This window comes from Semicossyphus pulcher, unplaced genomic scaffold (assembly GCF_022749685.1).
Source record: "Semicossyphus pulcher isolate SPU_LCO1_2020_fin unplaced genomic scaffold, fSemPul1.0.p SCAF_1, whole genome shotgun sequence".
Classification (NCBI taxonomy): Eukaryota; Metazoa; Chordata; class Actinopteri; order Labriformes; family Labridae; genus Semicossyphus; species Semicossyphus pulcher.
This window is the reverse complement of record NW_027211603.1, coordinates 37,054,759-37,071,244: the sequence shown is the minus strand read 5'-3', so window position 1 is coordinate 37,071,244 and position 16,486 is coordinate 37,054,759. Positions and strand designations below refer to the sequence as shown.

At 40.4% G+C, this 16,486-nt stretch overlaps 1 protein-coding gene across 1 annotated transcript in view; it reads right to left on the bottom strand.

Annotated features, from left to right (window-relative positions):
• Positions 1-15,678, bottom strand: part of chsy1 (chondroitin sulfate synthase 1) — a 42,284-nt gene extending 26,606 nt beyond the window's left edge. Inside the window, exons 1-2 of the mRNA XM_069657963.1 lie at positions 14,985-15,678; positions 9,616-10,111 (exon numbers count right to left, since the gene is read on the bottom strand). Coding sequence (XP_069514064.1) covers positions 9,616-10,111; positions 14,985-15,295 — 807 coding nt within the window. The 5' untranslated portion in view covers positions 15,296-15,678. The remainder of the gene's footprint in view (positions 1-9,615; positions 10,112-14,984) is intronic.
• Positions 15,679-16,486: the final 808 nt, after the last annotated feature.

The following is a 16,486-nucleotide window of genomic DNA, read 5'->3' as shown; positions in this document are numbered from 1 at the left end:
AGACACAGACACAGACACAGCGATGGTTGTGGACTGACCTCCCTCCTGTGCTCCCTCCTGCCGCACGAGTCTAACGTTCTAACGGTGAATGAGCCCATGTAAAACAACTGATGGATCGATTTCCACTACTTTGATGACAAACACTCTTGGGGGGCTCTTTATAGTGAATGTTGGGGCCTGTAGACCTTCAGGACCCTGAGGCCAGCAGGAGACACAGTGTCTGACCCACTCCACTCTCCATCAGCACCACGCCACGAGCAGCATGTCTTCGCCTCGGCAGACACAGAGTCTCATCAGCCCAAGAACGTAAAGTCAACACACCTGGCTAACTGGGTTACTTATTATAATTATAATTATTACACGTCAGGTGGCGACGTCTTCATTTAAATAATCATTAAAAGAAAACGTTTTATTTAAAACAATTTTTGTTTATTATCATATTTATTCTCCCAACTACATTTTTAGTTAAGCAACAAAACAAACCAGTATATTTCTCTCATGTGAAGCCAGAAGTCCGGGTGAGCCGATGTGTAGATGCAGCAGGTGACAGGCGATAGGTCAGGAACATTCTTGATTTACTAAATAATTGCTGATGTAAAAAGAAAGTACAGACAAGGCCACTACAGGAAAAAATGGACATTGGGGATGCTGCCATGAAGTGAATGTAATAGGGAAAGGTAACGTATGGTATACTGTCCCATGCTGCTTTATCAGTGGCCTGGTGTCCCAGTTTAACTGGTGTTGAATTAACTGGTGGCAGTCACAGATATGTGTGGGCGTGGCTTATGAGTCTGTTCTACACAAACAAGAAAATAAATGACTCAATTGTACTTCGCTGCTTACTTATGTCAATTAATCGGTGTCTTTTGAGACATTGTAAGACACACAGTTTGCTGTGGGCGGGCCGCATGAATCAGCCAGCTACAGCTATGAAGCTAGGCTATATGCTCCTCAGCGTAGCCAGCGGTTATTAGCCATAGACTGTATAAATGATGAATGAGGTAGTTTGACTTTGTGTTTCCCACAGAGGAGATTCTGTTTGTGACGTTGACTGACTGCAGGTATTTATTTATCAGACTAAAGAAGTAGCGGACTCGCTGCTCACTCGCCTGGTGAGATAGCGGCGATACGACACGCAACGGGAAACTTAAAAGAACGGGTCTTCTCATCTCTGTTTCTGCTGTGAAAATATGCATTTTCCCACCTGCTGTGATGTTATTTCTTGTTTTCTGAAGCGTCAAGTGGCCACTCAAGGAACTGCAGTTTTTTTCCCGTCCTGGGAGTGTTCAGACATGTAGTTAAGGCTGTCCACTTGTGATCCGATCACTCAGACCACATGTTGATACCAGGTATAAACAGGGTCACAGTGCGTTCTCGCTGGCTCACATTCGGTCGTCTGTCAGCGCACTCAGTACTTCTCAGTAGTTCTCACTCACAGGGGGGCGTGAGTACTCTCCTGTTAAATCATGGCATCTGGGTAGAGCAGTGTTTTCAGGAAGTCCTGATGCTTGATGTAGTGTGCGCATATAAACTTAAACACAGGAAATAACTGAACTGATCAGCCCTGCAGTGGGCACAATAACCAACCAAGTATTTGCATGATTATCAGAGCATTGTTAGAGATGGGCATTTCAAGCAAAAATACTATTCGACATTCACTGGGAGCTTGACTATTATTTTTAGATTTGCCCCCTCCCTACTTTTACCTTTCAAAGTTTGCACTTGACCTCATTTTCCTTGTTTTTCTTCAAAGGAGTTTCACACAGAACTCTATGGCAGCTGCAGAAGTCTCTGCATTTTCCTCCGGTTCCGAATCTCACAGCGCCACAACCGTTTTACTGGCACCTGGCACTAATGCTTTCTTCTTCTCTTGTTATTTAGGAGCGGTTAGCAGCTTTCAGACGCGCCACAGCCACTGTCTGACAGTAGTACCGCATCACAACCAGGCGCCAGTAAAAACAATGCAAAACATATTTTAATAATTTTTCAAAATTCGAAACACATGACCCATCCCTAAACAGTGTGTCCTTAGTATCTACGGTCTCCGTTTAATATGTACCACTGATGTTTGAAAAGTCTTTACCGCTCTATTTCTGCAGCAAAGCTGAAGACTGTCCACAGTCTGTAAGTGCCTTTACATTGACTTTATGTCTTCACATTTTCTAGGATTATATTCCATATCCCAACAGCCAGTACTCTCCCTTTAGTTCAATTCATGTCAGGGCTTTGTCAGAGTTGAAGGACAGAGAAAGAGAATGAATAGGAGGGAGGAGGAGGGAGCCAGGAGCGTCAGAGTGCCAGTAAATGCCAGCAGCTTTGGCACAGCCGACAGGAAAGAGAAGGCAGTGAGACAAAAAAGAGGAGAGAAAGCAGACGGTCAAACTGAAAGAGAGAGATATTTGTTTCAATTCTTCTGCAGAAGGATGAATTCAATATTATATTCCATCGTTGGTCAAACACTCACTGAATAATTCCAAAGTTTCTCTTCTATAGGGGGCAGCTAACAAAGGCTCCATTCACACATGCAGTATCTGTCCATACAGCATGTCAGATATGATTTAATACACATTCTTTCACAATTAGCCACATTAACAGTGTCTCTCACAGCCTCACAAGAACACTGAAATGCTAAAGCGGCCTCCTGAGCTCTCTGGGAAATTACTTCACTATATTTTGTCTTTTATTGGTGTACACTTTTTTTAGAAAGCAGACAGCTGTCTGAGCATAAACTGTAAATAGGATACAAAGCGGTCACACGGTTCACTTATCCATTTTAATAAAAGTAACTTTCGTATAAAAGTGCAAACTTTGGTTTAGTACATGAAGGAGAAAGAGGAAAGGCCAGCTACAGTCCTGGCCAGGCTGCTAAACATACAATTAGAGAGGAAGAAAGGAGGTGGTGTAAAAAAGAAAAGCAGAAGCATGAGCTGGCAGGATTAGAGAAGTGGGCAGCAAGAAGAATTTCAAGAAGGACCGGACCCAGCAGGCCTCCTGTGTGAGCATTTACTTATTCTTGTCCTGCAACTCAGGTTTGTTAATAAGAGATTTCATCATAATCAATGCCCCAGAAATGACAAAACATACGACTCTGTGCTTATGAACTCTGGCTAAAGACTTTCAGCCAAACATAGTAATGTTATCTGAAATATCTGGGTAAAAATCTTTTAACCAAATATCCTGTCCCATGTGTCTGACCTTCTCCCTGAGCCTGTTTTTGATGCTTATGAGAAAGTAAGGTCAGACAAAACATTTCTGGAGTTTTTGAAACTAAGAAGTGATTCTTATACAATAACCGATTGTTTTCATCCTCTTTAAGCCAATATGAGTTTAAATCATCCTTTCTGTGTGGTAATATTTTAAAGTCAAAAAAGGAAATGACACATCCCGTCAAACGTCAAAGAGGAGGTTCTTCTTTTTTAGGTCTCAACAGTTCAAGGCATACTGGGTGGAAACAAAAGAGGAACTAGATGACTCAGTTTAAACGTATGTAAAGGCTCTGGTCAAATCCTCAAACTTTTGCAGAAACCTTTCAAGGATCTCAGGAAGTTCTACAAAACTTGACCTGTAGGACTCGACATAACGGTTCCTGAGAGACATGTTTCTCTTTATTTAATAATGCCTGTTGTAATTACCAGGTCTGTTCGTTTTCATAAGGAGGACACCTATGCAGCTTTTTTTGCTCCTGTTTCTAAACCTTGTGAACCGTAAACGCTGAAGGAATCCTGACCTAAAATCACTCACAGGCCCGCCTGGCTCCCCGAGTCTGTTGAAGAGATTGAAGATGAAGAAGAGATGAAGTGTAACTGTTTTATTCAGTTTTTTAGCTGTACTTAAAAAAAACAGCCTTAACAAATGTGTGATAGAAAACTGCAGCATGTTAATAAACTACAAGTCTGGTTTCTTCGGGTCTCGGTCATTATCAGGATACTCCTTAAACTGACAGCATTCTCAAATTACAATACTGATCAATAACAAATAACTATTGTGATCATGTTTATGCCACATCGTGCAGCCCTCGACAAGACTACAGTCTGCTTTGAGTGCTGCACTCTGGCCAAACAATGTGTTTCATCATGCTGTGATTCCTGCCAGGGCACCAGCACACCTGTGGGAAACAGAAGCTGCGGGGGCCCACAACCAAAATGTTAATGAACCTTCCTCAAATCAGGCAAGTTTCAACTGCAGCTGCAGGTACAGCAGCACACCTGCAGTCAGTCTGAATGGGAGGTGGCACTGCTGATTTCCTGTAGCTCTCTCTTCATGCCAACCAACACTGAATCAATCTGAAAACATCAGTCAGTCAAACCAGGTCACCAGAGGCATTCAGACCAATAAAAGAAAATAAAGAGGGACACTGAAATGATGACACTCACGACTGTGTCCCCTGGCTTCTGTATTTTACTTTGAAACTTGGACTTTTTACCAGTTTTTACCAGCCACCTGAGTTGGAGGCCATGTTGAAACTTTGAATAGGTTTTATAAAGCCGTCATATTATTAGTGGAAGAAATACCGCTAATAGTAATGGCGGTCTTCGTTGTCAGCAGCAGCAGTCATGAAGCTGCTCCTGTCGGCCACCACGGCCCTGTTCATCCCTGTGACGCCCTGTGGTTGCTCTGTTTACGAGGCTGCAGAGCTAATCTCTGGAGGAACGCTTACAGCTGAGATCTGCATCTGCCGCGTCTTGCAAAAAAGTTTGAACAGACAACGTAATGTTAAGTCACTAAAGAGTTACACGCGCCCCCCTGGGAGTAATCATAAAATGTAATAGATTAATTCTCACTGAACGTCACGCAGTATCATTTCTCAATACTGACTAGCTCTGTTACAGAACAGGTAACCAGTGACCTGAATTATTGATATAACATTTCATAGTCATGATCCCGTGTACGACAATGTGTTATAATGCCGAGGGGCTCATGTCAGCCTCCTGTGTTGTTATGTGTTTAGTGAGAGTCTGGTCAGGACATTTCAACCGACTGGTATGTAAAGCATTCATTTTTATGTAAAAGAAGCCGCGGTCATTCACGTAACATTTCTTCACATTTTCTTATTTTCTTCAAATTCAAACTGCACCTTGCTCCAAGGTAGATGGCATGCTTCAATAGCAGACAGAATATAATTATATACTAGTACACCATCAGGAGCGGCCAGCCAGAATAAAACATAAAGTATTAGTTTTAACTTTTTGCTGTGTGACTTGTGATTTCTCAGTCCAGCTTCTGACACATTCAATTGTAAGGCATGCAGTAAACTCACTGCATCTCACTTTGATAATCTCGTTCCTCTCCTGCTCCACCCTCTCATCTAAATATGGTCACTTCTGACTGGGAAAATAAAATTGCGATGGCTAAAATACTGACTTCAAAGCTAAAAGGCCAATCCACAAACCAATGGGTGACATCTCAGTGACATCCACTTGTTCTTTACAGTCCATGCATTCAACTGTAGTGTAACATGACAATAAAAAAAGAGTCGATCAGAGAAAGTCCAGCCACAATCATTGATTTACATGTTTCAGCTGTAAGCCTCTGCCTCACAAACTCCCAACATGTTCCGCAGCCACACACGTCCTCTTCATGCCTCAGTGGTGCAGCTCTTTGGGCAGCCTGGCATTCAGCTTGTTTATTTTTATAATCATGCATGTAAACATTTATTTGCTCTTTGGGCAGCGCTCGCAGGGACTACTTTTAGCACGCTGTGAAGGCACTGCTGAGGAGAAGCACACAGCCAAGTGGCCACAGGATGTCTGAAAATACTCAAGGCTCACCACATACTGGGCCGTCTCTACACAGCTATACTCAACAGGAAAGGACAGACACACAGTACAGCACACAGTACAACACACTATGTAAAACTGCTTGTTCGGTCAGTGTTCAATAAAAAATAAAATTTTAATTATTATTCCAACTGAGTTATCCTGACCTGGAAGACTGCGAACCCTCACAAACAACCATCAGTGATTTCTTTCTTCAACATAAAATACTTCAGACAAAGCCACTCATTTTATGAGCTCCAAAAAGTGACAGAGGTGACAGTGACACTGTTAGAGTACATCACATTGTGCACACTGCACTCAATTAAATGGAATCTAAAATGATTGTTATTCATATTATGTGAATGGGAGAGAAACTGATCTGTAAGTACACACAAGAAATAAACAACAGCAAGAATCTGAACCCTGTACACCCCAAAGACGTGTCATTTTCAAATAGTTCTCATTGTACTAAAACAAGGAACATAAAGCATCAGCTTTATAGATGCTGGAAGTGGTTAACAACGAATAAAGGAAAAACAGAGGGACTGAGATGGTGCCACTTAAGAGGACTGACAAACTTTTCTTTCACATAGTCTCAAAGCCATGTGATTATATCTGTTATAAGTTGCCAAAGAAGTTTTTAAAAATTACATTACTGTGCACGATGAGGGAAGGTAGGTTCGTCTTTTATTTTGAAAGTCTTGTGTCATCCAGTAAAGGAGCAGTTTTTTGTCAGACTGAATGTAGACTAAGGAAGCAGAGAGAAAGGTAAAGGATAGAACTGGCTTACTGAGATGTTACCCTTGGTGACAGCGTGCAGTTCGTACTCTTGCAGTTTGTCTGGAAATTTAAGAAATTTCAATTCAACTAAACAAATGCAGAAAATAAAATGTGAATCCCAGAGTTTTACAAAAAAAATCGGGTTTTGCTTTAAGGAAATAGCTCATAACAGTTTTAGTGCTGTTAGTCTTTTTAATGTTCTGGATCAATCTTGGCAAAAAAAACTTTACATGTCACATATCTGTTGTTGAGATTGTTGGTTTTTTTTATCAATTAAGACTTCTTTAATGTTAAATTCCTTACTGCTGTGACATAATGCAGTGAGGAAGTGAGCTCAGAGGTGTCTCTTCCGGCATCTAGAGGATGAACAGAGTACCTTTAATACTGTTTGCTGTAAAGTTCTATGACATACAGTATCGTGGAAATGTGATTTAAAGAGAGTAGGGAGCTCCACACACGACACAACCATTTAACTTTTGATCTTAAACTCAAAGCTAAAGACACTGCTCCTGAAGCTGCTCTGCTTGGCTGAAAAGTGCACAAATGCAGTCCTGCAGTCTGCTCAACCCTCCATACATCAGTCAATTTGATATTTTATAATGGATTTATATTTATATTTGTTTATATTATTTGTGATTCTTTGATGCGCAAAGTCAAACTGTTGCTGGCAAAACATTTAGCTCCATAGGTAGGAAAATGCTGCATTTCATCTTAACGGTAAACTTTAAAAGGACATGGACATTTTGTTCTAAATAAACACAGTGGTTTCTTTGTTTCTAAAATGTTGCAATAAGCATTATAATTTGTTTGTGTAGACACTGTTAACCTCTTACTACATCTACTACGCCCAGTAGAACGTTTGAGAGTTTTTCCTTGGAGCACATGACGAAGACGCACCGTATCGTTCACAGATCAGATCTGTCATCTCGTGTTGTCGCTTCATCCAACCCCCACAGCTCTGTGTAATCTGGATTAGTGTGAAACAACTCTGATTCATGTGAGCATCCCACATATGAGCTGCAGGTCTAGACATGCATGCCATCTCAACAGTAGACTCTAATTGAAAGGCTTTCCTCGTTGTGAAATGTTTGCTGCATACAAACATGTTGGTTTGTTCATGAGAACTTTAATGTGCACTACATTCTCAATGCTCACCTCTTCTATGAATACAACATCCTTTGTGTTACATCTGACAGAAGACATCCTTATCAGGTGTCAGTCTAATGAAGTGACTGTTTGATATGACAGCGTGTACTGCATCAGCTTCATGTGAACAGCGGCCTTAGCACAGGTCTTTGGCACAGCCATGTCGAGACATGTCAGGGAGCAGGTTGGTTGGAGTAAACACACAGAAACACACTCTGCTCTGACGACAAGGCTGCCACATTTCTCTCATAACTCTGTCCCTACATGGGGCCGCGGTGCTGGACTCATCTGGTAAGCCGTGTTGTCTTAATAACTTGGCCAAAAATTGACAACACTCACACAAGTCTCAACAATGACTGAATACCATACAATCCAGCAGGCACAGTGCAACCAGTTTAGCTGCCTGATTAATAACAGAGCAGTTCACAGTGAGACAGTGAGAAAGAAGCACATTCACCTTACTATCTACTGCAGTTCAATTCAGTTAGACATAGATTACAATATACACTCTTTATGAACACGACATTTCTAATCCGTCTTTATCAAAGATGGTTCCAGTAGGGACAGGTCTCTCAGCTTTGAATGTTTAAGGGTATCTTTGGTACTTTTAAACCTCTGCCCTATTTTACATGTTTCAGGATGACTAAATGACTAATAGAAACAAAGGTTTTTTATAAATTGCTGCAACATAATCTTTAAGGGAAAATGCCCCGGATCATAGTATGTCCAACAAGAAGGGATCGTTTCTGTGATGTTGTCTGTGAACAATCTGAGCCTGTCAGTGGAAACACAAGAACTTTTAGTAGACGTTCTTTGATCGGGCGCAGTTATCCTGAAAGATTATGTTGCTGTTGTTACAGCCTGTTTCAAGGGTGTCGGCTGAAGAAAACTACATAGTAATTGTACCTGTTGGTACCCCAAAATATGTAAAATAGAGCCCGGTTTTTAAAATACCAAAATACCCCTTTAAGCATCATTAAGTCCCCAACATGAAATGATGCTGAGAGCTTGACGTTGGCAGTTATCAACAGTTGTATATGTACCACTGTACCACTATAAAATGCTCTGCTTGAAATAATAAATTGTTTCTGATCTGTTTTTTCTGCAAAATACGTTTAATTACCTTAAAAATCCTCCCAAGGTATCTCCTCCTTCTCCTTGAATCTGCATAGGCCCCGCCCACTACACACATTTCCAATCAACCCCTCAAAACAAAACACGTCTCTGCCATCGTTTAGTGGCAACTTGTTGAAACTTAGCTCGCTTGAACTGTAGTAATTAGTAGTAGTAACCTTAACGTTAGTAGTCAGCAGTGAGTTTGCAAAAATTACAATGACGGTTACAGCTGGCTCGCGCATCGCATAAGTGGTTGCCATAGGTTACACATAATGATATGCATAGCGTCAACCCATCCTTTGACAGGATTGGCTCCTTAGGTCTGTGACGTCTCAAACCTGCCAATCAGAAAACGTGTTGTTCAGCCTGTCCTTGGTACACTGCAGTTTAAAAGCAGACAGGCCCAGCCATGGAAGTGACTGCTGATGTTGTCCCTGATATGTCTTGCAGCACATGAAGAACACCACTGGATTTTACCTGGAGGGGGTCTTTAATTTACCATCAGGGGGGTTCTCCTGCTGCTGATGTTTACTGAAACACTCATCGCTGCACACAAGGCTGGATTACCAACCAAGGACTGTAATGCTACTAATTTTCACCCCGAAAATACAGTAACCAAAACAAAAACTGGATCACGAAAGGATAAACGAGCCTTTTGCATCCCTGAAATAAACAATGCATAACAATCTCTCCACTACTGCATCCTCCCTGTACAGGGTGGGTTTCACTATCAGACCCCCCAGGACAAAACTATGTGCATTTGTGAGTCACCAACATAGTAAAATAAAATTTGCATACATAAACTAAACCATCTTACCTCATAGGACCAGACACACTGGACCCCGGCGAACCTCCTGACACACCTGCCCACCTCCACATCCTCGTGGGTGGTGTACATCTCCTGTAGACACTCTCGAATGTGGGGCACCATCCTCCTGAGGACCTCGCGGCTCATGATGACCCCTGGCCCCCCCATACAGAAGTTCTCCCCAGGCTCCAGGGCCAGCTTCCCAAGCTCGTCCCGGGCCCCCATGCCCGTTTGGCCCAGGAAGATGGCCTCGCTGCTGTTGAGGCTGCGCAGGAAGCTCTCCAGCTTCTCACTCTTGATGTAGACATCATCGTCAGCCCTCATGAACCACTCGTACTTGTCCAGGTAATGGTCATGCATATACTTGAGCATCATGAAGGACTTCTTCTGGGGGGGGTATGAGTCATCCACGTTCCTTAGAGCAACTATTGGAATGGGTATGGATGTGTCCGAGCCCTCACTGGAGAAGAATTCCACGTGACCTGGAATCGTCTGTGCCCACGTCCTGTAAACAAACACACAGGATGGAGTCAGAGATACAACAAGGGGGATTATTTGTAACATTAACAACCTTAAACAGAAAGCATAATAAATATCCCAAAACAAGCAAACACAGACATGGGCGGCTCGTGGCTGAGTACATCCTGTACTGTGAAAGTCCACACATGTGCAGTTGGCACTTTTAGTCATAAAGGTGGACACTGTCAGATCTCCTCTTTACTTTCCAGAGGTGAAAAGCACGAATCTGGCTTCACCAAGTCTGTGTGAGTTTGCTTTTCTTCCAGGCCTCTGTCCCCCAAGTAGATGAATTAATTCTAAGTAACTATCTCCGCCTTTTATTGGATTTCTACCTGAAATTTGAGAAGCATGAAAAAATGTTGATCAGGCTTGCGAAAGCAGGCTTCATACGTTCAGACCTCAATGCTCGATATGTCATTCTGTTAATAGCTTTATGAATTCTATATTTTTATTTTCACATTAGAAATAGTGTACAAGCAGCATCTACAACATTCAAGCCTACTGTGTTGATATCCAAAAAAGCAGTAAACACTTAACACAGCCAATAGGATCACTGCAATGCAATTTCCCCACAGCCTCTGAAATTTAGGCTTAAAGTAATCTCGAAGATTTTTAATTAAATAAATGTCTGTTAAGTCTCTATCTATCGCTGAATGAGGTAACACAATGGTAACTGAGCCTATGGCCCACTGATGAAAGCCTTTACATTTGCAGTATTACGGACTGGCTGTCTGGTGCAACTTTTGCAGAAGAAGTCACAAGCAGCGCCCAGTTAGTGACACGTTTTCCATCACCCAGCTGTGGTTGGTCTGCCAGAGAGGGTAGGCGGAGCTAAGCGGCTGCTTTTCCGGTCTCTGCAAGTGTTGCGAGTAAACAGTAATCTACTATGGCTGAACAAACTTCAAACTTCAACTTAACCCTTCGATGCATAAGTGGGGTCAAAAATGACCCCATGGGTTGTTATTCTTCAAAATCTTTGAAATTAAAAGTTTTTATATTTTCATATTGCAGGTATTCCTCATAAAACATGTTTGTGACATGAGGCCATTTGCATTTTTAAAAAAATGTTTCATTCATTTTAAGAAACTTCAGTTTTTGTATCACTACCCCACTTTTCCATGAGCGGGGTCAAAAATGACCCCAAGCATTTCCTATGGAATCTCCTAGGAACCTTTGATTCTTATCAACTCTGACTGTCAGTATACATTTACTGTCCCACTTACACATCTGATGTCAGCAGTCTCACCACCCAGGAGGTCATTTTTACACAGCAACATATATTTATGAACTTATTTTCCACATCCATGACTTTTCTGTGATAGAGTATAATATTATCACACTAGTGTTAGCTAACTACAAAGTAATGTTAGTACTTTAATGTTAGCTAGTTTAGTAAGGTAACATTACTGCATTTGTTGTGTAGAGAGTGAGACTCTTACTATATTCATAACTTCCTTGTAATCAAAGCTAACCTGTTAGGTAGCCTATTATACGATTATTGATTATTCAATGGTGTGCGTGCGTGCGTGCGTGCGTGCGTGCGTGCGTGCGTGCGTGCGTGCGTGCGTGCGCGTGAAGCTACCAATTGCTGTTAGAAATGCAGTACCCCTGTGTGCAATGGTCACAGCCAGAAGCAAGTAGTTTGTGACAGCTGCACACAGCGACAAGAGAAAGGATGTTTGTCTGTGCACATATGTGTGGACAGTGTTATGGTCCCCGGACCTACTGAATGTTCTCTGTTCGTCCTCCATAGTCAAACAGACAGACGGACACACAAACAATGGATTTTGACATTTTTTGATACCTGATTGATTGATTGTTTTGTAATAAAATGTGAATAAAAAGATAAGATAAATGAACATGTCAAAAATGAAATCACTCTTTTGTTGACCAAAATATAATGAAAATCATCATCTTTAACCAAAATTAAAGACATTTCCTAAGTTTTTTGCAAAAACGCATTGATTCTAATTGGGGTACTTTTTGACCCCACTCATGGAAGAGTGTAGGTATTGGTAGGTCATGCATCCAAGGGTTAAGTGAAAATCCACTCAGATGAATGCAAACAGTCTAAAAAGGAAAGCGACTGTCAGCTAGGAAAATCAAGAGTTACAACAGCATGCTGTGCTTTAAAGTAGTAGTAATTTTAGCATTACATCAGTAAAATGTTGTTAAAGTAACAGTGCGTTTACTTCAGTAAAATGTGTTTCAGTTAAAATGTATTGAAAGAAGATGTACTTTTACTTGGGTCAACTGTCTTAAAAGTTGCAGTACATCTATTTTTCATCCTTTATCTTTTAAGCTACAGTGCTTTACTTAAGGAAAAATGAAGAATGAAGTAAATTTCCTTTAAAATAACATTTATTTAAGGTAACACTTTTACTGAACTGAAAACTATTTAAAGCAATTTCTTACAGTAACAGTGTCTCATTTTCACCTGGATGAAAAACATTTTTTACTCTTACTTGATTTTAAAATGTTAATTTTTAATTTTAAAATGTTAAAAGTTAAACATTAAACATAAACATTCGCATACTCTTTCCAGCCCTGCTCATTTAAAGCATATCACACTGTAAGGATGTTTTGTGTAATAAGAGATGGTGAATGAGAAAAAAAAAATAGGGTTCAAGTTGTGACCTTGTGTGCAACAGTAGTCCTTTTCCAGGTGCATACATGTTTAACTGATTACTTGCAGACCACAGGTGGTTTGTTCTTAGACTAATACTGCTACAAAATACAAAAAAAGCTGTGCACAAAAAGTTAACGTACAGCCCTGACTGTACTGCTGTGGTACTAAAATCTTAAACACAGTTACTGAAGTCACAAATGTTAGTCAGAAGACAAGGAATAAAAATATATAAATATGCGCCAGGTCACAGTTTCACACGAGTGAAGAGAGCGTCACGCAGCTGCTGTGGAAAGCTTTGCTGATTAAAGGGTAAGAGACGCCATAAAATCGATGCAGACATGGTCGTGAACGGGGCTCTTTTTATACTACATTGGGTTACTGCTTACAAAAATGTGTTCATATGCCTCCATCAGATGCATGTGAGGTGTGCAGCTAAAAAAAAAACAAAGACAGGGTTTAGTGCAAATTGTAGAAATGTTTCTTCTTGGAGGAAGGAAAGGAAAAAAGCTCACAGTGTCAGCACGTTTCTGTCAGATCCTGGTCACTTTCTTCACTACATCTGCATCATTAAACAGAGGTGCAATAAAGTCATCTCTATAATTCATTGCATTTGGTGGTAATCTTACTTCACACAATATTTCCCTCATTCATTGCATTCACAATTAGCACAAAGATTGTTCTTCTAAGTGTCTGACAACATTACAGAAAGGATCCCTACAGAGACAGACCTTTTAGTTAAAGAGGAAGATGATTGTTTTAAATCCAGAAACAGACGTTACATCGCTCTCTGCAAAGCCACCAGAAAAACGAAAAAGGAAAAACATTTTTACCTCAAAGAACAGGGACTTACTTGTCCACCCTGGTTAGCTGTATGTGTAAGCATGTAACTTTAGTTTATAATGGTCAGGCCCAATCAAACACACAAAGAGGGTTGTCAAAGAGGGCACCTTTGCAGATAACTTCACTTTCAACAAAAAACACTTAAAGTACATACCGATGGTATTTGAACCTAAAAACTGAGAGAACATGGCCAGCAGCTCAGATCACAGCCCCCACTGACATGCCGTCCACCAAAGGGTGTTACAGGAACACTGATTTCTAACATTTGACTGGATTACTAACTTTTTTCCCACCAGCTTTAATCATCTTCACTTAAAAAAATAATGTAGCTTTAAAAATTTTAAGTAATTTGTCAAGCCTGACAGCCAACTACTATCACTGTAAATATTCTGTGGGACTGTTTGTCAAACAAAACATGACATGTGAAGCTGTCACCTCGGACATTAATGAAAATTTCCATTTATGCACTTTTGCTGTAATTTTCTTATGATGCATTTTCTTTGTTTTATCCCTTCGATGTGCTCTTTTTGTGTGATTTTTTTTAACATAATTATTATATCGATTATTCAGTGGGTTTTATTTTTTATGTTGTGCATTTTGTGTTCTGTTTTTCTGCTTTTTATAAAACCTATTTTTACTTATATTGTCAAGTGGGTTTTACTGTCCATCTTGCTACTATTATTATGACTATTATAAGAAAATCTATCCATGGTTTTATGTTCATTCATTCGGTTTTCATGTGAAGCACTCAGGGCTTTTATTTTCCTTATTGTGAAACACTTTGAGCTGCATTTCATGTATGATAGGTAGAGAGGTGCCATACAAGTGGTTTGTGTTTTTTTTTTTTATTAAAAGATGGAGATATAATCAGACGTATTGACAATGCAAAGAACTGTTATCTGTACTATAATGCCTGTAGCTTCCAATAAGAGTATTTCCATTTGATGCCACAGTGAAGCCATAAAAATCTTGGGTTTGTGTATATTTCAACTCAGAGAGTGAAAATGACACACATTCCAATTGTGTTTGTCGGAACCTGGATGTTAAGCGGATTTAATGGCAATTTTAAAGCACATAGTGAACGGTTACCTTAACACAATTATAGGTTGTTGTTTTTTAAAAATCCAGTCCTTTCTAAAAATATCAGAAAATTAGAACAATACAGCTTATCATCCAGTTTAGTTCATTTCCTTCTAAATTTCCTTGTGGAAATGAAATCCTCTAGGTCTCATTGTTGCCTGTCAGCATAGAGCAATGACCACAGCTAACATTTGGTAGAAATAACAGTTGCAGCTAGCAACCTGATAAATGCTTGTACAGACAACACGGATGTGTCTTCCTTTAAAGGAAGAAAGCTGAATGGGTAATAGGTGGGGAGAACAGTACATACCTATGTGCTGCCACGGCTCGGTTGTTCAGGTACTTCTGGGCAGTCATGACACCAACGAACAAGAAATTATTGGACCTGGAGCCAGGTGTCTCGGTCGCTGGTGAACCGTTATCTTGCGGTGACCATAATACTCCGCCGTATTCCTTTCTGAGACCCCGGTTCAACCCACAACCGGCCGGGTTTGCTTTTCGTTTTTGCCCAGCTTTCTTTAACTCGGTCGCCTTGGGTAAAATGAGCCTGGACGCCAGCGTGAACCCGACAACCAGCCCCAGCAGAACACTAAACCATGCTCTTCGGCTTCGACCTGCCATCCCCCAAAAGTTTACCAGGTCGCTGTGTATCCGCACTCTATCCTAAAACAGCGTCTGTGCACAAAACACCCAAACACTGAACACAAAAATAAAATAAAAAACCGACTCGGTGGATCTCCTGCGTCTCCAGATAACCAGACTCACACAATCTATCTCATAGTAGAAAAGCCCTTTTATTCCAGTTGCCTACGTAGCATCACAGCAGTCTCCTGAAGACGCAGCCTGAACCGTTTTGTGCCTCTGCCCCCTCCGATCATCAAGCTGTCAATTGCTGTCGATCATCGGCCAACTTCATCGATCGACAAATGCAGCAGCGTGTGACTTTGCCTTTAATAGCGGCCCCTTTCTCATCATAATCTCGCCATTGGAAGAACATCGGACTGTTGAGAACGCTGATCGCGAAGGATTAACAGTAGTTTGACCTAACGGTGTTTCCGTAGAAGAGCTCTGACTGGCTGGTGGGAGGGGTCGCTGGCTCCGGATTTTTTTATTTTTTTATTTTAACTTTATTTATTGTTTTCTTCTCTTAAATCCATAAAGAATGAACGATCCATATACCTTTTAAAATATTAAACAGGACGAGATAAAACAAATTGAGTACGCTCCAGATAATACAGAAATAACCGACATTTTATGTTATGTTATGTCTCAAGGATCTAAGGACTTTTGCCCTCATACATGTTTATGTTTTTAATTTTCAGTAGAAATCAAGTAGGCTAATTTTTATATGAGGATTTTTTTTATACAGGATGGTAATCTTGTTAACCAAATCATTTTATGTAAATCGAAATAGAATAGAAAATAAAAGAAACATGTCGTTTATAAACAAATGCTTATTGGCTGTTTACAGTTGGGTAAAAAAAATACAAATATTTGCTTTTGTAGGATGGTATTTGTTTTGTAGTTATGTAGTTATATATTTGAAGTTAGGCTATATCAACCCAAACTTACAAAGATAGTGGAGGCAGTGATCTGGTTAACATTTCTTACAATAAAAGCAGGGATGGTTTTTACCTCAAATGCACCTTGGGAGTTGTTGTTTTTTTTACACAGTTTCTGAAAGTTTAGGCTCAAGTTTTTTTGTAAGTAAACTTGGGTGGCTCTCTGTGATTTTTATTAAAGATTTTACAATAATAACACCAATACAAAAACAATAATCCCAGAATTAAATGTTGTTGTCACTGACTTATA